General features: G+C 43.5%; 1 protein-coding gene across 1 annotated transcript in view; it reads right to left on the bottom strand.

Moving 5' to 3' along the window:
- Positions 1-3580: 3580 nt before the first annotated feature.
- Positions 3581-20940, bottom strand: part of garre1 (granule associated Rac and RHOG effector 1) — a 36915-nt gene continuing 19555 nt past the window's right edge. The window contains exons 3-14 of the mRNA XM_080458166.1: positions 16627-16839; positions 15891-16031; positions 15626-15721; positions 15012-15173; positions 14585-14743; positions 12045-12142; positions 10894-11019; positions 9640-10754; positions 7363-7528; positions 4955-5092; positions 4217-4292; positions 3581-4131 (exon numbers count right to left, since the gene is read on the bottom strand). Of these exons, the coding sequence (XP_080314292.1) occupies positions 3784-4131; positions 4217-4292; positions 4955-5092; positions 7363-7528; positions 9640-10754; positions 10894-11019; positions 12045-12142; positions 14585-14743; positions 15012-15173; positions 15626-15721; positions 15891-16031; positions 16627-16839 (2838 nt within the window). The 3' untranslated portion in view covers positions 3581-3783. The remainder of the gene's footprint in view (positions 4132-4216; positions 4293-4954; positions 5093-7362; positions 7529-9639; positions 10755-10893; positions 11020-12044; positions 12143-14584; positions 14744-15011; positions 15174-15625; positions 15722-15890; positions 16032-16626; positions 16840-20940) is intronic.

Below are 20940 nucleotides of genomic sequence, written 5' to 3' on the forward strand. Positions count from 1 at the left end.
TAGATTTATTTCAAGGCTACTAAATAGAAAGTCCGTCAGATGTGGATTGAGCCTATTTGCAATCACTGCACTATAGACACACCATGAATGACTCAGAGATAATGATTTTAATTCGTCCTTCACATATCGTGTAAAAGTTCTTCACATTTTGACCAGAGGATCACACAAGTGGAGGCTGTAGAAAAGTGTAGGTGCTTCCCGAAGTGGAGGGATTTTAACTTTTCTTCTAACTTTTGGTTTAATGCCAAGATTTTACATCTGCAGATGAAAAAGGTTCACTGAGGCCTGTTTTAACATGCATGTAATCTGCAGCCCACCAGAAGGTGGCGGTAAAGTGTACTCATTTCGACTTCTTGAGTGTTTATTTTTCATTTATTCAGAGCTGGACTTGACTTGAAAATAACTCAAAGTTCACAGTGGATGTACGTTATCCTATGATATGAGATGTTTGTTCCAGCTGCTGGAGGAATACGACCAGCTCACAAGATGCATCACAGAGTTCTAGTTTTTCTTCATAACATACTACTCAAGATAACGTAATAATAAATAACCTTGTGACCAGCCATTGAAGCTCAAAAACAAAAAAAAAGCACAATTAATGTGTCTGAATTCAAAACTATGTAAGTGTTGCTGGCTTTGCTTTGAAGCTTGTATTTATCCAAATCACTCTGTCTTTATCACACACACACACACACACACACACACACACACACATTTTACAATGAATTATTGTGCAAAGGTGTTCAGATGGGAAGTCGTCAGGCCTGAAGATCAATCAGAAGACATGACGCTGAACACTCAACACCAGTCCAATTGAACAGACCAGACCTTCCAGCGACTGAGGTCACTCACCTTGGCAGCACTGTTGGACATGATGATGGAGCAGACATGAAGAATCGCCTCAGCGAGGCCAGACAAGTTTTCAGGTTGATGAACAGCGTTTGGAAGTCGTCCCAGTACAGCAACAGTCACAGTGAAAATCAGGCGGATACGCAAGGATGTCGATGAGCTGGTACAAGAAGTGTTTCACTGGACTTATTTCATCGTTCAGTCATCTTGTTCGTTGTTGGTACCGTTTTCCATAATGGGTTGAGATGCAGGCCACCTCTAGGAGGGATTGAATTCCTCTTACCATTGACGCACTGATTGTGGGTGTTGATGGTTTGCATGTTTGTCAACAAGCTGTGTATGTTGATTATAACCCCCCCCAAAAAAAAAACTACTTGAAAAACCTTAGACATATCCAAGTTCAGGTCAAAATGCCTTCATTCGGTTTGAAAAGGAATGTATTTGGAAGTAAACAGCTTGTAAAGCTCTGAATCCAGGCCACATATATGTAAACACCCCCCCCCACCTATATTAAGTGAGTTTATTCTGGGTGTCACGTCAAAACAAACTAAAAGTAATCTCATTTACAAATGTCCTGCTGCATTAACGAATGTAAGAAAAGAAAAATACTCTTGCCCGTGTCATGTCGGCAGAATGAAGTCGTGATGAAGGAAAGTTCACGGTGTCTCCAGTAGATATTTGAGCTGATGTGCATATTGTGTATAACGGTGCTAGTCTGCCTCTGCATACATATACGAAACTGTGGGAGCGCTTTAGGCAAGAAAAAGAACATAAATAAAGGCGTTATTAGTTTTTATCACTTGATGCAATGCAAAGGGACTGAACCAGAGGAACCAGAGGTTCATGTGATCCCCTTGAAAACAGCCTCAATTCTACTCTAGACTTCTGCAGGACTTTCGTCACAACGGAGCACAAATCTTCCATTTTCCACGTCGATGAAGACTCTGGGCACCACGTCACTCCCCGGACTCATGACATGAGAGATATGAATGGTGTTATTGTGCAGAGCAAATCAGAAACCAGTCACATGTGGTCGTCTTGGTAATTGCCTGATTGAACAGCAACGTTTCTCGCCTCCGACTGCGGCTCAGTTCTGGAGATCACGTTTGTTGCTGCAGGTAAACAGAGGAGAGGGAACCTTCAAGTTGCTTTGCACAGTTTCAACGGCAAGAACAAGACAAATAAACACTTTGAATTGCTAGTCTTTTTCTTTTTTATTTGTTTTTTTGCATTGCTGGTACACTTGGAAAGATTCAGTTGCCAGCTCAAGAGAACAATAAGCAACATAAGCCAAGCAGTCCCCCTTCATATCTTCTATCAGGGCAACATGTTTTTATTCTTCTTTTTTTTTTTTCTTTTTTTTTTTTGTCGAAGCCACTAGTAAACCATTTGACACAGCTGAGAAGCTAACAGTTACAGTCCAAGGTCTGTAATGATGTCTTAAAAAAGGCTGCAACAGTTAGGGGAGATAACACAGACAAAAAGCAACAAACTCTATATCTCGATTGTGCAAAGCACATTAACTATAAAAAGATATATATATATATTTTTATATATATATATTTATATATGTATATACAGCAAACAATTCTCTGTAAACATGTTAAGTATGTTAGTTTTCTGAAAACATGGTGTCATTTCATAAATACAGGCAACATTGGCATCCGCAAACATCACAAAAAGATAACATTCTGGGCTTTTAAATACGGCCCATCGCCATAAAAACCGAAGAAACGAGGGCTCCAAAAAAACACCCCCACCACACAATAGTTTAGTGTTTAGCATGGCATATTTGGTAACTTTTATAGATAGATGGTGTAAGTTCAACTCTGTAGGAAAAAAAAAATGTGCTTTTTTTTCACATATTGGGAGGTGGAAAATAATGTTGTTGTTTTATGCAATATGTCTACAAGAATACTAACATACAGTAATGGTATAACATGTAAGAAAATACAAAAATAAGATTAATACTGTCAATAGTTGTACATGAAAAATATCGTATATTATTCAACAGAAGGAGAGTTAGGTCGTCATGGGAGTTAGTGTCGGTATGGAGCAAACGACGGCCAATTCAGAGAGAACCAGGCGAAGGTTTTCTTTCATCCAGTTTTGGGCGCTGGGACTCTGTGGAGAGAAATCTGCCTCTCTTCAGCACCACTCGTCTTCTGAACGCTTTGGTTGGAAATAATATTCTGCAAGTGCTATCGATACCAACATGGCACATAGTTTACTGCTATAGTTCCTAACTCTGGTCAGTCGTTGGGGGAGAAAAAAAAGAAAAAAGAAAAAGTAGTGTATTTCTCTCATATTACACCTCTGCAGTGACTTACTATATTTACGCTGAGCCTGCTCAAAGCCTCTTAATAAAAAGAACTAAATATTTATATTTCAACTTCAGTATGTTACAAGCTATGAAACAGTAGATGGTAGCTGTATTCCGAGTCATCTGGCGTGAGATTTGGCAGTTACAGCTAAGTAGACACAGTATATTTATGGGGAGAATGAGAGCGTTTGAAGCTCCCCGCCCCCCTTTTGTGACGCTGCCTCCCGACCTCCTCCACACACACACACTCTCTCTCTCTCTCACACACACACAAACACACACACACGTTCAGCTGCAGAAGCAAGTGGAGCGACGGCCGTGCGCGTCTCCAGCTCTTGTCTGAGGGGAAACCCGGCAGACAGAGAAACGACCACTAGACTGTACTTCTGCTGGCGTGACACATGCACCTTGTTGTAGTTTAAAACGATGGCAGTTCCAAAAACTTCAAAATACAACTCTTTTTTTTTTTTTGTGTTGTGGTTTGTTTTCCAAATGGGGATGTCTGACATGGAAAAATATAGATAGAAAAATGTTAAGCCAGTGTGTGTACTTAACGTTTTAGCCTCATGATGCGCTGAAGTCTTCCTGTCGGGCGTGACGCTGCAGTGACTTCAGTACTGGTGAAGGTAGGAGGGCCTGTGCTCGTGTTTGATGGGGAAGGATTTGAAGCCCTTGGTTATGGGTTTGTGTTGCTGTTGTTGTTGCTGCTGCTGCTGCTGCTGTTGTTGCTGCTGCTGCTGCTGCTGGGTGAAGGGAAAACCGGAGGAGATGCCAGTGGAGGGGGAGCAGTCGCTGGCCGTGGACCACACGGGGGACTGCAGCATCTGCATGGAGTCGCTCCACTGCGAGGAAGGAGGGATGTTCATCTGGTACAAGGAAGAGCTGGTATTAGGCATGGTGTTGGTGTGGGTGGTGTGCTGCCACGGGGCTTTCGGGGGCCAGGTCTTCGTTTTGCTGTCCTGTGGGGAACAGCGGACGGCGATCAGTTAGGCGTGGAAAGTCGTGATGCAGCCAGAAGTCGGCAAAAACTCTGGAGGACTTTACCTGGTTGTCGTCTCCAATGTGATGCAGAGGCGGCGAAGGCAGGGTGCACACTTCTGGCTCCCCGCAGCTGTGTTTTCTGAGAACAGTGAAATGGATCAAGTAATGAAGATATACATTTAATGTGCAGACAGGATTTCACATCTTCACAAGCAGTTCATGTAATAATGATCAAACAAAACGAGCTGTTGGTGTTTGTCTGTGTGGGGTTCAGATAACTGCACATTTCCATGCGACGGCAGCAGATCCCGTTTGTAAATATTCGGTTGAAATGAGTCCTGGCACAATTTATTGCCTTAATGAGTTTGAAAAGTCGATCTTTGTACTCTCGGTATGCAATTAAAGTCTGTTGGGAGTGTGATCAGCACAGAACAAAGAGCTGTAAGCTGGACCTTTAAATTGTATTTTAAATGATTTGCGTAATGAGGTTCTGCTGTTTGTTAGGTCTGCTCACTATCTCAGTGTTCGGCACATAAGAGGATCGGTCGTCAACACCAGCCAGCAGGATAACAGATAAAAGCTGGACTGGCCGTATTGCTCATCCCGCTGACAGACACGCATTCGCTGATTAACAAAGTTGATTATTAACGTCCGAGGGCCGCTCTGCATCTCGTGTGTCTTTAGCTTTCTGCCGTGATGTCATCGCTCAAGCTCATGAAAGTATGAATCGAGTTTACGGCGAGTGTTCTCGCTGCTTTTACAAAAGCTGATCTGTTGCTTTAAATCGAATAATAAACTCACCTTCTTTGTTTAACCGCTGCTACAAGGTCGGGCCCAGAGAACATGGAGAAGAGGCTGTCGCTGTTGGCGGAGGACGTCTCATCACTGGAGCTGGCTGAGTCGCCCTGATTGGCCGACCAGCTGCTGTTGACCGTCTCACTGAGGACACAGGAACGGGAGGCGTTAGTTGTGTTTCTGTGTGCTGCTTCAGGCCGTGTTCGAGGATTTCCTGCCGCTGATTAAATGGCTTGTTTATGGCTTGCTAGGAAACCCAAAGACGCTTGAGGGGGGGAAGGGGCAGAATGTCAAATTGTAAACGGGTCTTCCGTGATGTCATGAGGAAAAGGGGACAGAAATGCGAGGAGACGGTCAAACAAACTAAATGATTATTGATCGAGGTTTGTAACAGATTGCTGTGAAGCTGCTTGTTTACCTCGACGTGTTTCCATGGATTAGTCGGTCAGCAGGACAGCGTCTTACACTTGCATACCAACAGTCCAGATTAACATGATAAATGTCTCACACTGATGTGGCGTGAGCCACACTAATAAATTCACCCAGAACCGTCGGGAACTCTGACAACACAGAGTTTAAAATAACCCTCGTACAGTCCGACACGTCACTGCTGCCAATGAGGACTTGTAGCTTTAAGTGTGTGGGGTCTTTTAAAAGTGACTGAAAGAGAAGAAACCGCAAAAACAAAACTGCATCAATACAATCCAAAGGGGAGGGGTTAGTTTGAGTTAAAAGAAGACGGTAACTTGATGAGTTTCTCGGGCAGATTAATACAATCTGCTGTCAGAGCATCTAAACTCTGACAGCAGAAACACAATCTGTTCTGATCTTAATCCCAAACAGGAGAACAAACAGCAGGTGATTCTCTCCAGACATCGCAGAGCTCTGGTAGGGCAGGTCGGGTTAGAATCTGGAGCTCGCTCACAAAGACCCATGAAATGTGTCGTGTTTGGTCGCTTCAAGTTCAAGATCACAACTGAGATTGACAGCGGTGGGGTTTTTTTCGCCATCAGCGCACATTCATTAATGTGATCAACACACTAAATAAACTGTGATGTGGAGAAATCCAAACCAGAAAGATTTCAAAAGTTTGTGTGTCCACACCATTCCGACCACCTCACTGATCTAGTGTATGCGACACACATCAAGTTCAACACTAGTGAGTTGAGCTCAACGTTGACTGGAGGCTACCTTATCGTGACCTCGTCGTTCAATTCACCTGCTTCAAACACATCTGAAACACGGCTTCACAGGCATGTCTGTTTGAATCGGTCACGCCTTGAACCCGCAACTTCTTGATGATCAATTACAACTCGGCTATGGCCTGTCCTCCACATGGGTTCACACCCGACTGGCTGGCTTTAGGATTCCTTCACACTGGCTTGCTCTTTTTTGTATATGCCATAAATAAGCATGGTGCGTGGTCAAACGTCATCTTTGTTTTGATGGTATTTACGGTTGCTCATTCTGTTGTGCCAGTATGCATGCACGAGTTTGCACAGCGTGTTTCATTCTGAAAGTTCAATGGAGGCACTGTGGAGCCTGGCTCCATGACGTCTGTGCAGTTTGATTCAGCCTCTGTTTAAAATAGACAGCACATACTTCTGACGGAGCCGAGCATCAAGCCGCTTCTGTATTGTGGCTTTCTGATCAGAACAAAAGCATGGCACGATGCGGAACGCTTCGGTTTTATTTGTGGACAAATGAGTGATACAGACACAAAATGAATATTCTTCACCATTTTTTTTTCTAAATAAATATATCTGCTTTTCTGAATCTGTACTCCAGGTGTCACACTCTTTTAGGTTGTGTATTTCATAATCCAACGGCACATTGCAGTGATCCTTGAAGTTGAAATAAGCAGCAGTAACCGCAATAAGCTACCTTATTGCGAGCAAAGTAGCATTAGCATCAACGAACTGTAGGAGGGATTGTGACGTCTTTCTTTTGAATATATTTAGTTAAAAAGTGTAATAAATAGGAACAGCTGCAGGATATAGTCACATTTCTGTCAATAACACAAATAGAAAACAGTGGAGTTGTCTGTATCTACAGCTTATTATGCTATAAAGAGACAGTAAAGATCACGCCATCCGATTGGTGGCATGATCTTATATTAGGATGGTATTTTAACAACCTCGATTTCAGAGTTGATATTGTTAGGAGCCAAAACTGTTTTTAGTTCTTTCCGATTCAGTTCTACTGATGGTTTTTTTAGGGGCACTGTATTATCCCTTGGATTTTTCAATGGTTTACGTCATGTATGTATGTTTGTAATTGTGTTATCCGTGTGTGTTTGTCACTTGCTGCAATATAAATTGCCCTATGGGGGACACAATAAAACTGCACTGAACCGAGTTTGACACCTCCGTTTGAGAATGAAGACCTGTACCTGTGTGGGTAGGGATACCTACCCCTCACTGTAGTACTCCGGGTGGGACCAGGTCCGGTGCTGCTCATCAGGCATTGGCCAGTTGCTGCGTGTGTTGCTGGGTCTCCGGATGTGCTGCACCTGACGTTTCTGCTGCATGGCCTGACTGACACCGGCGACGTAACGTGCGAACTCCGGGTCGGAGCCAACTGCGCGTGGAAAAATGTGGGAGGATAAACACAGCGATGACTTTTTCTGACACCCTCAGCTTTTTTCTTTCGCTCCCTGGAGCGCGGGCTGTTAAAGCCAGACTGTCAAGCAAAGCAGAAAAATCACAATAGGCGTAAGTCGGCTCTGAACAATGAAGCCTCCGCTGGAATCAAAACAGTCTGCTGCACTGTAAAAATAGAAACCAACACGAGCCACGTTCAGCACGAACTGCCAACTTAGAGACACGTGCAGCAGAAACAGCTTCTTCGACTATCTCCCAGACGCTAATCATTCGGATCCAAGTTGAGGTTGTCTCAAGTCTGCTTGTATGACGTGAAAATACAACTTCAAATCACAAGATAATCAACACAACTGACAGATTGTCAACTACCAATACTTTATGCTTATTTTTAATAGTATGGCCCTAACAGTCTCCCTGCTGTCTGAAATTGCAGTTTTTTCTGGCAAAATTTCAATCTGTCATTAAAATTGAAAAGAGAAAACTTTCATACAACCAGAGGGCACCTTGATGGTTTTAGTCAAAGTTTACTACGTATATGAACACCAACTCACGACCCCCACAACCAAGCTCCTATAGTGTAACTGTAACTGTATAATTTTTTAAAAGATAAGCTAATAGAATAAAACAGCCAAGACAGCCCCACAATTATGTCGATATGTTGTGCGTTGAGCACCTTAAATTAGCTTACTAGCCGCAGCCTGTCCATACCTGTGAATTAAATGATGATAAACAGCCACAACCCCCAAATTCAAAACAACGGGACTGAAGACAAATGATGTACTACATTGACTAATTAGTACCACCTGATGAACAAAAACTGCTACGCTTAAACTTTACAAACGGCACCTTTAACTAGCAACTACAACACATTGAATATTGCTCAGGTTAACCCCAGGAAACGGTTCCCTCACTCTGACAATGGCACGCTGCTGTGCAGCATGTTTTACATGTATTAAGGTCAGTATGAAGCTCCTGCAGAGTTTGTGCAGCAGATAACTAATACATGTGGCTCTACAGGACCGAGGCTGGAGATTCACTCATTTACTGTCAGGTCAGACCTGATGCAAGCTATGGAAATGACTAAAGCTTCTCATTAAATTAAATTTAAAAAATACTAATATTCAAGCCTCTGCTTAACAGTCCATTTGCCATTTCAGTCTACATGTAGTGACTACATAGGGAATGCAACACATACGGATGCGTTTTCAAAATACCTAAAAACACCTGTAAGCTTAACACACACCTCTTTATCACAAGTAAGGGTCTGTATCCCTCCCCAAATCAATCTATCTGTCTGTCCTTTCCTTTCCTCTCCTCTGTCCCCTCACCCCAACCGGTCAGCAGAAAGCCTCCACCTCTGAGTCTGGTTTCTGCAAAGGTTCTTCCCATTTCTCCTTTCCACAGTTGCTCTGCTTGCATTTGATTGTGGGGTTTCTTCCTCTTAAAAGCACCTAGAAATGACTGTATTGTATTTGGTGCTATATAAATAAAATTTAATTGAATTAAATGCAACTCAATTTGGCCCTCGTGGTCATATTTTTAACTTAGGAGTTACAGGTTTGTCCGACCAACAGTGACATTTAAGCATCAGTATTTTATCAGTTTCACGTGAATGTTTGAGAAACTACTCAATTAAATTAAACCCTTGATCATTCAGTGAAAAAGATCAATAGTTTTGTGTGCTGCTCTGAAGGTGGGTGAGCTTCTCTTTAAAGAGATTTTATGCCGTAATTCAAGAGATTTTTTTCAATTTCATAGAATATTTAAATACAGCTGTCATCCTCATCTCGACAGACAGACTTTCGAAGGGAAATGTTTTTACCAACTTTGTGATATACTGTATGTGATGAAACACAAAGAAGACGGAGCTTACTGAGAAGCTGGCAAAAGACTATTTTGTCACTTTTTGTTATGCTGAATCCATTGGGAATCACTTAATTAAATCAACTTTTGCTAAGCTTTTTTTGGGTAACAGGAGCTGCTGCTGCAGGCTATTGACCAATGCTGCATTCGTACCCATGGTCATAAAATATTTGGAGTTTGGTGTTGAAGGACTTTCTCAAAGTGAAAAGTTGAGGTGGAACTCACCTGCTGGGTCGAAGGGCAGCGTGTCTCCCAGGACTCCAAACACTCCCTCACTCTGGTCCCTGTTGGGCCACGTATTGTTTCGGGGCCCCTGCGGCTTCTGCCCCAGCATCTCGGACATGACACTGTCCATGTAGGTGCTGACCAGGCCCAGACTGTACAAGTCTGAGCTCAGGTCGGGCAGTCCGGGGGACCCCCACTGCCCTATCGGACCCAGGGGTGACAGCCCAGCTGGAGGGCCTTGTGGTGGGGGTTGTTGCCCAGAGGTGCCGAGCCACTTGCTGGCTACTCTCTGCTGCGGCAGGACCTGCGGCTGGGTCTGCTGGGGAGGGAGCTGAGGAGGAGGTGGCTGCTGCTGGGTGATGGGTTGCAGGAGGTGTTGGTAGTACTGCAGGGCCTGAGGGGAGGGCTGCGGAGGCGGGGGCTGCTGCTGCTGCTGCTGCTGGGGGGGCTGTGGTTGCTGCTGCGGTGGCAGTGGAGGAGGAGCAGGCTGCGGCTGCTGCTTCTGAACTGAAGGTGGAGGCTGCGGCTGCAGCTGAGGCTGAGGCAGGGTCTGAGCTGGGGGCTGCAGGGCACCGTGAGAAATTGACTGGGAGGCAGTAGGTGGACCGCTGGGGGGCTTCAGCTCTGCAGGGTTTGCCGATGCCACAGAGTTCCTTCTCTTGACCAGGGGTGAGGCCTGCTGGGATTTGCCCATGTTGAATCCTGAGAGAAAGTCAATGACATCCTGCATCTCTTGGTCAGTGGGCAGGTTCATGCCCTGGTCATCCGAGCCGTTGGCCAGCTGGTTTTGCTGGCTGGAGTCCGGGGCACACGACAACCCGCCCATCTGCAGGATACTCTGTATCCTCCCGTCACTGCGGCCCAGGCTCTTGGCCTTCTCCTCGGAGCTACTGGTTGACAGCATGCTGCGAGACGGAGTGTTCGGGATGGAATAGCTGCCCCCGCTGTTTGAGCTCGACGAGACTTTCCTGGTGAACTTGGAAGTGAGCTTGGATATAGTTTTGGGCAATCCACTGGAGGTCTTGGAGGTGGTACCTGGAGGCAAATCTGCCGGGCTGCCATAATCTGGACTCTCTCGCTGCAGCTGGATCTGAATTGTGGGCAGGGCTTGTTCTCTTTTGTGGACAGGAGAAAGACGTTTATTGGATCATGCAGACTTAGAAGAAAATATCGTAGTCTGCATTAATTTAGAAGGAAGCTTAAGAAAAGCCCAACATTTCCTTTATGTGATCACACTACTAATCATCCACTTACTTTCTCTCCTTCCACCTGTTTATGTCGAACACGGCGGTGTAAAGTACGTCTACTAGGCCGAGTGTCTTCTCTGGATCCAAGCTGCGCTGGAGCAAGGACATGGTGGCTGGGTCTTCCTTCAGACACCTGAACACACACAAACAAGCATTCACAACACGACCAGACACGCACAACAAACTCAGCACAAGGCGGGACACATAAAAGCCCAGGTGCATCTCTTCAACAGATGAATACACAAGGTACAATATTTATAGACAAGAATACAATCTCAACACACCTCCTATTAATTCAATACAAAAAAGACCTAACAAAGAACCATAGAATGACGTAGTGATGATTTGGAAATACATTTTTCCTCCAAATAATACCCAATTTCTCTGGATTAGCAGTAAAGCTACATCAACACTGAGTAAATGCGAGAAGTATTTATCTGAATTAGGTGTGTTGGAGCAGAGAAGCATCTAAAACTTGCAAGGCACTGAACCAGAGATGGAAAAGACTGGTGTAAACCAAGTCATCCGGATGATGTAGTGTTGTTTCCACTCTCCACTAAGAGCTGCGAAGAATGAATTTCAGCACAGAGCATATAGCAGACACAAAAACATTTCTTTTTAAGATGTGATTCAAACAAAAATTACAGTAATTACACATTCATGCAGTTCTCCATTCATCCACAGCGTGTTTAGAACAGAAAACTTTCTCCATTCATCTACACTGAAAACATGAACCAACCGGTCATTTTCTTGCCCAGCGTCAATACGCTGTCTGTATACATTAACATATGTAAACTTGCTTGTTTACTCTTTTACACAAACATTGTCAGGTGTGCATAGAACCACATGAACAAATATGATTTATGTATTTAAAGATGGGGTAACTTTGAGTTTCAACTGTAACTCCTACTGTAAACAAAAAATATCATTCAACTTATTGGTCTCAGTATTGAACAGGCCTTTTTACCACGAAGACACAAAATAGCAACAAATACATGTTTACATCAGTTTGGATGCAATAAATTACAATAGCAAATTTGATCAAAATGTCACCTACAAAGTTTGATCAGACCAAACAATACAGGCCAAGCACAGCAAGAGAAAAACAGATACAAAAAAATAAACAGTTCAAAGTCTGTTAAAAACAACACTTCTCACCATGTAGAAGGAACCTGGACCACCACCTTGGATCCCTCCAGAGTGATCTGAGGAGCATAGGCTTCCTTGTTTTCAATCTGAGCTGTATCGACCACCACCTGTTAGGACATAGAACCCCACATTATCACAATCTCCTGAGAGAGAATCAATCATCTTTTGTTTGAGATGTCTTAGATATTAAAAGGCAAGGTTTTATTACAAGAGCCTAGTGTGTTGCTCACTGTACCTCTGCATAATGGCATGTGTGAGAGGATGAGCACCCCACACACACAGAACTTGAACCACATTGTGGCCTCCTGAGCCTCTAAACTCTGATATTACACACACTGTGTCTCATACCAAGTGGTACATTTGTTTCAACGCTGGATTTGTGAATATTTTTCACATAAGACATTGTAAAATGGCTGTAAGGATCCAATTCTAGCATTTACAGAGCATATGAGATGCTTTTAATTCAATGTAACTGGTATGTCTCTATATATAGACTTTGACTGTTGTAGCACTTTTCACTTGCAACTTTATAGTTAGAGTTGGTCTCCATTACACTTAGAATGCAGTTCTAAAAATGTATGTTCAGATAAATAGCTATTATGACTACTTAAGAATTAAGACTAACATCCTCCAGACACACAGGTCGTTCCTGCTGCTGCTGCATACTCTGTAAAGCTCTTGTTGCCCCACACTTGGAAAGCTTACATGTTTCTCCCAGTGCAACAATACCCAGAAAACTTGACTGAATTTCACAGAAAAACGAGCTGTATTTAGGCACTACGATGAATAAACCAAATAAACCTTTAGTACTTTCACTAGAGAATAAGTCAAAGACTTGTCAATTGTGTCTGGCTTTAATTTCCTATTGAGCATTCAGAGGTAGTTCAAGGTGAGGAACCTGAAGTGGCTTGAATCAGCCACTGGCAATACAGAGTAGCCTTTCCTGTTGGCTGCTATTCAAATATATTTGGGAGTTCTTTGAAAGTGGCCTTGGCTCTTCAAGACCTCTGTAACTGACTCGCAAAAAGCGAAGGAGGGGGGGGGAAAGTGGGAGGAGCCCATTTCCGGAACTGCAGGAAACTACCCTATTGTTATTATAAAAGCAGGTGTATCCTCAGAAAAACCAGGCTGGCCATGTGTGAGGGTACACACCGGCAGAACTAGTTGGTCAGTCATGTTGGAAAACACATAGTGGGGTCAGCAGGAGCAAGAGGAGGCAGGAACAGGAGTGAAATACACAAGGTCATTTTCCCTGCTGGACTCTGAAAGCTCTCATATTCGGTAAAAAGGTACAAGCTGCTTGTGAGCAGCTTAGACAGATATGGTGAAGCTCACTGTGGTCATTGTGTGTATGTGTGTAAAAAAAAAACAAGAAAACAGAGAGGAGGGGGTGGAGTGGCAGCATGTATGAAGCGCTGCATGGCAGTGAGTGTATGATTAAATCCAGATGTATAGAAACGTCTGGGCAAGTGCGAGAGTGTGTGTGCGTGGATCTATTCTGGGCTGAGCGGTGATAGGCTCAGATAAGGAGCTAATGCAAAGCACTAATTCATCATCCAGGGATTGTTTTACAGTTAGCACGAGGCTGGCAAGGCTGGATGGGAACAACGTTCTCAGGTTCTGACACACAGAGCAGGGCAGACCACACAGAGGAAATAAACACCGGAGCATAAACACAATGGTGTTACTCTGAGGAGAATCCTGCTGCTGACCCTCCCTCCCCTCCCGTGACTCCGCTTTTCAACGGGAGGAGGGCAGTGGAATTTGCGTTTGCACACCCGTCCAGGCAGGACTATCCCCTTTGCTCTGATGCTGCAGGAATGCCTCTTACCCTTTTGTGTCTCTCTGGTGTTTGTTTACACCTCTCGCATGCCTCAAAGCAAGACAACAGATCTGCTCATCTTCATTACAAATCTGACAAACAATGGGGAGCAACTTGCCAAACCCTGAAACACGTGGAGAAGGAGACTGCGAAGACTTGAGCAGAAGTGTCACAGAAGTACAGGATAACACTTGTTCAGGATTCAGTGTGTAAACTATCATCAAAGCTGATCAATTTAATATTATCTATCTGAACACACTACACTAAAAAATGGTATTTTTCAACAAACAAAACTAAAGCTACTGCATCTTCTCCCGTTACTTCTATGCAGAGCACGCCAATGCCGTTTTCACACCATTTTCCCAGCAACCCACCGTCCTAACCTTCAGTTTAGTGCAAACGTGTTGATTCGCCATAAGGAGCCGAGTCTGCCGTCATGATTGTCTTCCATCTGACTTTGAGGCAGCTCGGCTCATTCACATCGTCCAAAGCTCATTATACTGCATGTGCAGCTTTTAAAAGACATGGCCACTTTGAAGGGGCGAGAAAACTCTGTTGAAAATATGACAAAATGACACTGAACTGAAAAGATCCACTAGTGGAGGGAGGAAGGAGTGCTTAGGGGATATTGTAATTTGAACAACGGTCTGCTGGTAATGGGAAATTTGTTTAATACACTCAAAAATGAGTTCAGTGTATCACCCTGATCTGTAGCATTCACACTTACCAGACCAGCTTGTGCAAACAGCAGCTGGACAGCCGTCTTGCAGGCTCCTCTCCAGCTGGATGGGCAAACTTGGTTGAGGACCTCGGTGACGGGAGAGTCGTCTCTCGGGGTCACTCCGTTCTGGCCCAGAGCCTCCTTGATGAGCTGCAGCATCGTGTGCTGAAAGAACAGAACAGTGAGCCATCACGAAAAGCAGCATCTGCTGTTGTTACACTAAGGACAACAGTAAATTGCAGCCTCCCCTGGCATGGACACCCGTCGGGATTGTCATTCATAACACAGCAGCATTTCTAACCCAGAGCCAGAGAAAGTTGGTTACTTTAAGATTAGAACACAATGCAAAGAATGCACTTTGTGAGCGAAATTTTCCAAAAGAAATTCTTAAACGTAGGACTGATGACAGATAAAAGTAATTGTTGCGTCGTACTGTTTTCAGCTTGAGGTTATCAGCTGCTGACTCATTGAAGGAGACTCCTTTAAGGAAGTGTGAGCCGATCTGAACAGGGATGGTGGGCAGCTCGGACTGGATTGGCTGAGTGGTGGTCTGCATCCTGCCTGCCTGCTGGGCCTCTGCTTCACCGCAACAGGCCTGTAAACACAAACACACAAACATACGAACAAACACACAAACAAACAAACAAATGAGCCCACATACACCTGTGAAACCACACTGATATGTGAGCTAGGTGAGAACTAGGACGTACTTGTCCATCTCGTCTGATAACAGAAAGATAATTTTTGCCGTTTTTTTCATACACTAAAGGTCCACTGATACAGCTTTCCTTATTTTGTAGCAAACATGGTTATTTGTTTCATAGTGGCCATGAGTAGGTGTTCTGTCTCTTTAAGGGTAACCTCTGAAAGACTGATTGAGTCGCTGCCATAAAGCTTCCCCTCTGTCAACATGCAATATTATGTGTTTAATGCCAGCCTCGTCATACAAACAGCAGAAATAAAGGATCCTTCCAAAACAAACTTAGCTAATATTCAAACTAAACCCTACACCAAAGCCAGACTCACTTGGTAAAAGAGTGAACTCACCTGTAAGGCGACCTCCACAGCTTTGGGGTTGAGATGAAAGCCAGCCTTCAGTGCATATTCACTATGACCCAGGCTCTCCAAAGCTGCTTTATAGGCCTGGACAGAGCAAAAACATCCAATCAAAGGTTAGCACTTATCGTTTTTGAGAATGCTGCCAGTTAAACCCATTGGGCTTTTCAGTTTGGTATCCCATGATATTAGAGCCACAAACCATATGAATTACAAAAGCATTGCCTCTGCGGTCTGGTCTATAGGTTGCTTGTACCTGTAAAGCACTGTCAATCTTCATGTTGAGCTCCTTCAGCTGGTGCTCAGGGATGGTGGTGTTGTTGGAGCAGAAGAGCTGCTGAACCTGGATGCCAGCCAGGCAGCCGTCCCGGCCCCTCTCTCTCAGCCTCGATGTGGCCTGGAGGCGCAGCGGCACAAAAAAAAAAAAAAAGAGTTCAGGCTCAGAGTGACGGCAAGATGCCTCTAAACTAATACCACAGTAAAGCATCAGCAAGAGACTGGATTGCAGTCCAAAGCTAGAGTTAGAATTCTAAAATAGTCGGTTTCCAAAAACATATTCAAGGAATTTAAGATTTTTAAGGTCTTACAGGGAAATTCTTTACATTTTTCTTAATTTTTTGGGGTTGTGGCTTCTGAAACTGTTCTCAGCCTGCATGCCACAGTTTAACCAATCAATTAGCCATTCTTGTCTATGTTTCATTGTATACAAGAGTTAAAATGGGCCAGTTGGACCGACTAGCTTGGGGATTATTTCATGCCGTCAAGAAAATAGCCTCCCATACATGGGCTGCGGTTTAGACTGGTACAGCACATCATAATGAAGGTTCGCAGACGAGTTCTAGCCCAGAAAGAAGGAAATAGGAAATTGAGGCTGGAAATCATGAAAGGCTGGCATTTCTCAGGAATGTGGTACAAGTTGGTTTTTCACCTCACACAGACAACACCCAACATTTCCCAGACCTGGAAGAGTCCTGGGGGTTGTGCCTGCATACCTCAGCTGCACCTTTCCATGAGCGGGAGGCTTCTTCCAGCTCTGTCAGGGGCCCGAGGTCAGAGCTCTGGGAACGGGCGTTGTTGCAGCGCTCCTGAGCCTGAGCAAGGGCTTCAGCCAGGCAGGACTGAGCAACAGGTTGGACTTTCTGCAAAGCCTGCGATAGAAACTGGAAATGGACCTGCATCACCGTGAGGAAGCACCGACCCAGTACCTGTTGAAAGACAAGTAGGGATTAATGTTACATCATACCGCATTACTGGGCTCATCCATCATTAGCATTAGTCAAACTACCTCTGCCGGGAGGTTCCGCCAAACAATATGGTTAGCCTTGAGCTAAGAAACTGAGGTGTAAGTCTGGATCCTTCAGTGACTCATTGACCCATCAAACCATTAAATTTAGGCAGGTCACTGCCTTGATATATTTGTGCATTTTTAAGTAAAAACTGTACGTTTCATAGCATTTTGGCTGCTCACTTACACACTTAAACTGAAACCAGCTTCAACATTGCAATGCTTTCCAAACTTTCTCCCTGTAAACAAGGGAAATTCAACTTCACACATTCACAAAGAGTATTTTTTTTGGGGAGTGGATCAGCAACAATAACAGTGGCAGATTCCACAGTACTACTTGTGCAGATGGAAACTGGCAACAGCTAAATCTGGTACAAAGCATCTCTTCCTTGAGGTTAAGGTATTTTGTACATGGTCCCTTACAAAAAACTACCGTAAACTAACTGTGCCGCTCACTCTTGAATTTGATTTATTTACTACACGACCATCTGGATCATTTCTTACAGATACAGCAGATACTGAGGGGGCCTACTCAACAAAGTAGGACAGCTAAAATTAGCTTGAATGTTTACATCGTACTGGTCTCCTTGTCAAGGTTGGATTACAGAAACACAGCGTCAACCACAAATAAACAAAAGACACATGGCAGAGTATGATCGATGCACTCACAATATATGTACTGTGTCCAAAACAAACTTATCGTACAGCTGCGCAGCGCACGGGAAAGATTGCTTTTATACTAAAAAAAGAGGCTTTAAACTGTTTAATGAACATGGCTACAACTTAATCATTCAGAATTTTATTAATCTCGCCACAAAAGCATCTTAGGTCAAGTTTTTCTTAGCAGGAATGTGAGAATAAAAATGTGACTTTAAGAGGGAATTAGTCTTCTTCATTAAGTATGAAGCCAAGCGGCTCGAGAAGCAGACTTGGGATCAGAAGTTTGCAGATTCGATCCCCACAGCGGACAGGTCACCACTGTGGGTCCCTGAGCAACCCCCTTGACCGCCATCGGCTTCGGGAGCACCATAATGTGGCTGCCCACCCTTTACCGAACACGGAAAAAAGAAATTTCCCAAAGAGGACTAATATAGTAAGTATGATTCATTAATTAAATGACATGATGCCCAACTTTAATAGAGTTTCTAAACATGGAACAAAAAAATTGCTACAACATGCCGCCACAGCCCTAACATGGAGATTTATCCATCACATATGTCCTAAACAAGACTGCCAGCAGATTGTTCAGCGTCTCGTCCTCCTTTCAATAAGATGGTGACTCGTTCATTAGAATATCCTTCTCTATTGTGATGCTAAGTGCAACATGTTTATCCACTGAAATCAACCTGAAATTTCCTGGTAATGTGTTGACCATTCCTCCAATAGTTCTAAATCACAGAAAGGATCATAACAGGAAAAACGCCACTTGTGTCACAAATCCGATAGTCGCTTCCACAATGTCTTTGAAAATAAAGCATCTCGTTTGGGCAGATTTCAGATAACTAAACGTGCATGCCTGTGTCTGCATTTGCAGCAAACAGTGAGCCGTGAACATAAAAATATCAAGCATGTGATAGGGAGTTACAATCTGGGTTTGGAAAACACAACACAATGAAAACGTATGTGCGTGTCGATAGAGTTGATTCTGTTTATACATAAGAATTGGAAAATTGGAGCCATGCGAACAACCCTAAAACCCTGCTATCAATCTGTCAACATCTGCTCATTAAAGCATGCTTTCCTTCATTGTAATTTGTTTTTAAACACAAATCTGAGGAAATTAGCTACATTTACAAATCCTGAACCGTTTTAACAGAATGCCTTTGGTTGACTTGACCTGTTTGGGCTTATGTGTGTTCAGAGAATAGTTGAGGCTTTGAAGGCTGTTTGTAGTCCAGATAGCAAAAGAGGTGAAACAGGACACCACAGGGTCCAAGTTGGTCACAGGGGTTTCTTTTTCAGGTACCTGCTGAAAATATCTGGAGGGTCAGGCCGAGTTATGAAGACAGAAATATGCGGAAAGCTTACCGATGGCAGACAGGAACAACAGGATGGATGCAGACACTTTCATTCTTTGACGCCATGCTTCATGGAAACCCAAGCAAAACTGTTTGAATGACTGAATACATAAAACATCCACCAGTTTCACTGTATTCATAACAACTACCAAACTGGACGGGATGGTGAAGCCACAGACTTCTCTTGAATGCCTGAGCCATGACTTTGCAATTAGGCTGTTTCCTTCACTGTTTTCTTTTGCAAAGGGCAGATTTAACCAGTCGATGAGCAATTACCTCGTTCTACTGGACATTAAAACATATGCTGGGGCATCACGGTATAATATTTCATAATTCCTTTGTTTGATTCAGCATCTGCTGCTGATCTTGGGCCTCATTTACAACAGAGTACAACCCTAATAATTCACTACATTATTCACAATATGGGATTAATATAAAATAAAAGCATACTCTCTTCTAATGCTGTTTGAATGTGTAGTTGTTGTGACTAATAGGCCATAAATATTATGTCGACTGACATTTTAATTAATCTTATAATTCACCAGTATAGCAGGGTACACAGGTCAAGCACAGAGATTAATTCGCAGATATTGGCAATTTACAGTGACAATTTAACCGCAAATGCATGTTATCTCTTCAGAGAAAAACCACACAGCAAAAAACATGTCAACTCCACACAGAAAGCCCCCAAACCACACTTGCATCACTGTGATGTGAAAGTGCTCGCGCTTAAAATAACGATGAAGAACAATTCTGCATTCGGCTTAGCCCAAACATTAGTGACACATCTCTTCATTACCATTTTCTACTCAAATACTACTATGATTTGCACGAGATCTGCACACAGCCGTGCTCATTTGAGTGCGGCACCGAAAACCACTGAGAAATAAAAACATAGGTGTTTTCAGAGGTCCCCAGCCAGAGTCGAATGATTGGGCGCTGAGGTTAATGTAGCATGTGATTTTCATTCAATTCATACCTCATTATGCCACTAACATAACAGAATGTGGTGGGTTGAAAGGAAACAAGGCTGAGAAGCTGAGAGCTACAGTTGGCTTTTCGTTAGACTGCAGTTACAAGCGCCACTTCTTTCGACGAAATATTCAAATCTGTATCAAGTTGCCAGACTAATTGGACGCAGATATGCTTACTTTGTTGATCGCGTGACATTCAGTAAATTACAACTGAAACCGAGGAGAAAGGCTCTTCATTTGGCAGAATATGGTCCCAGTTTTTACCAAATGGAGAGAACTTTTGACCCAAAGTTGGTGCAATATGGCAGGTCGAAGTTTTTAAACCGAGTCAGTTTTTACAGCAGTCCATGTCGCAGCTGCTGTGATTTGTAAATAAAAACCAAGGGCTTTCGAGACTATATAAGCACAACCACCATCTGAAAGCTTGTCATTTGGGAACCACGAATATCGGTGGAAGATGAGAAATAACATGATGACAACTCATTTATTATCCTGCACAGATCAAATTTTAAAATATGATTCACATGAAAAGATAGGTGCCAGCAGCGCCTCTAAAAAGCTGTGACAGCAGCTCTAAAATGCAGCGCTGTTTTCTGAGCACTCAGGTCTGTGGTACAACGTATAAAGAACTATTTAATACTACCTAACTCTGACGACACTTTCACACGGTGTGTGACAAACACGATCTGATCCAGGGTGTACAGGATGAGAAGTGCCTGCCCCGGCTGTTGAAGTTGAGCAACTAATCAGACCTCCATCAGTCAGGAGATTTCCAACTGGCACACAGCCTGATAATAAGCCCGATATCATTGGAAACAGTGTGTTGTAATGAAGTTAGCAAAACACCATGACCTCGAGCAGACAATCGAAACGACTGGCAGTTCAACAAAAAGCTAAAACATCCAAGGAAAGAAAACACTATGGACACGGCTGCAGTATCAGATAATGGAGAACACATGTGATTGACTGTGCACTATCCCACACAGTCATGGAAAATATGAGAAATAAAAAGTGCGTCTGAGCCAAGCC

Source organism: Lipophrys pholis (assembly GCF_963383615.2).
Source record: "Lipophrys pholis genome assembly, chromosome: 2".
NCBI lineage: Eukaryota > Metazoa > Chordata > Actinopteri > Blenniiformes > Blenniidae > Lipophrys > Lipophrys pholis.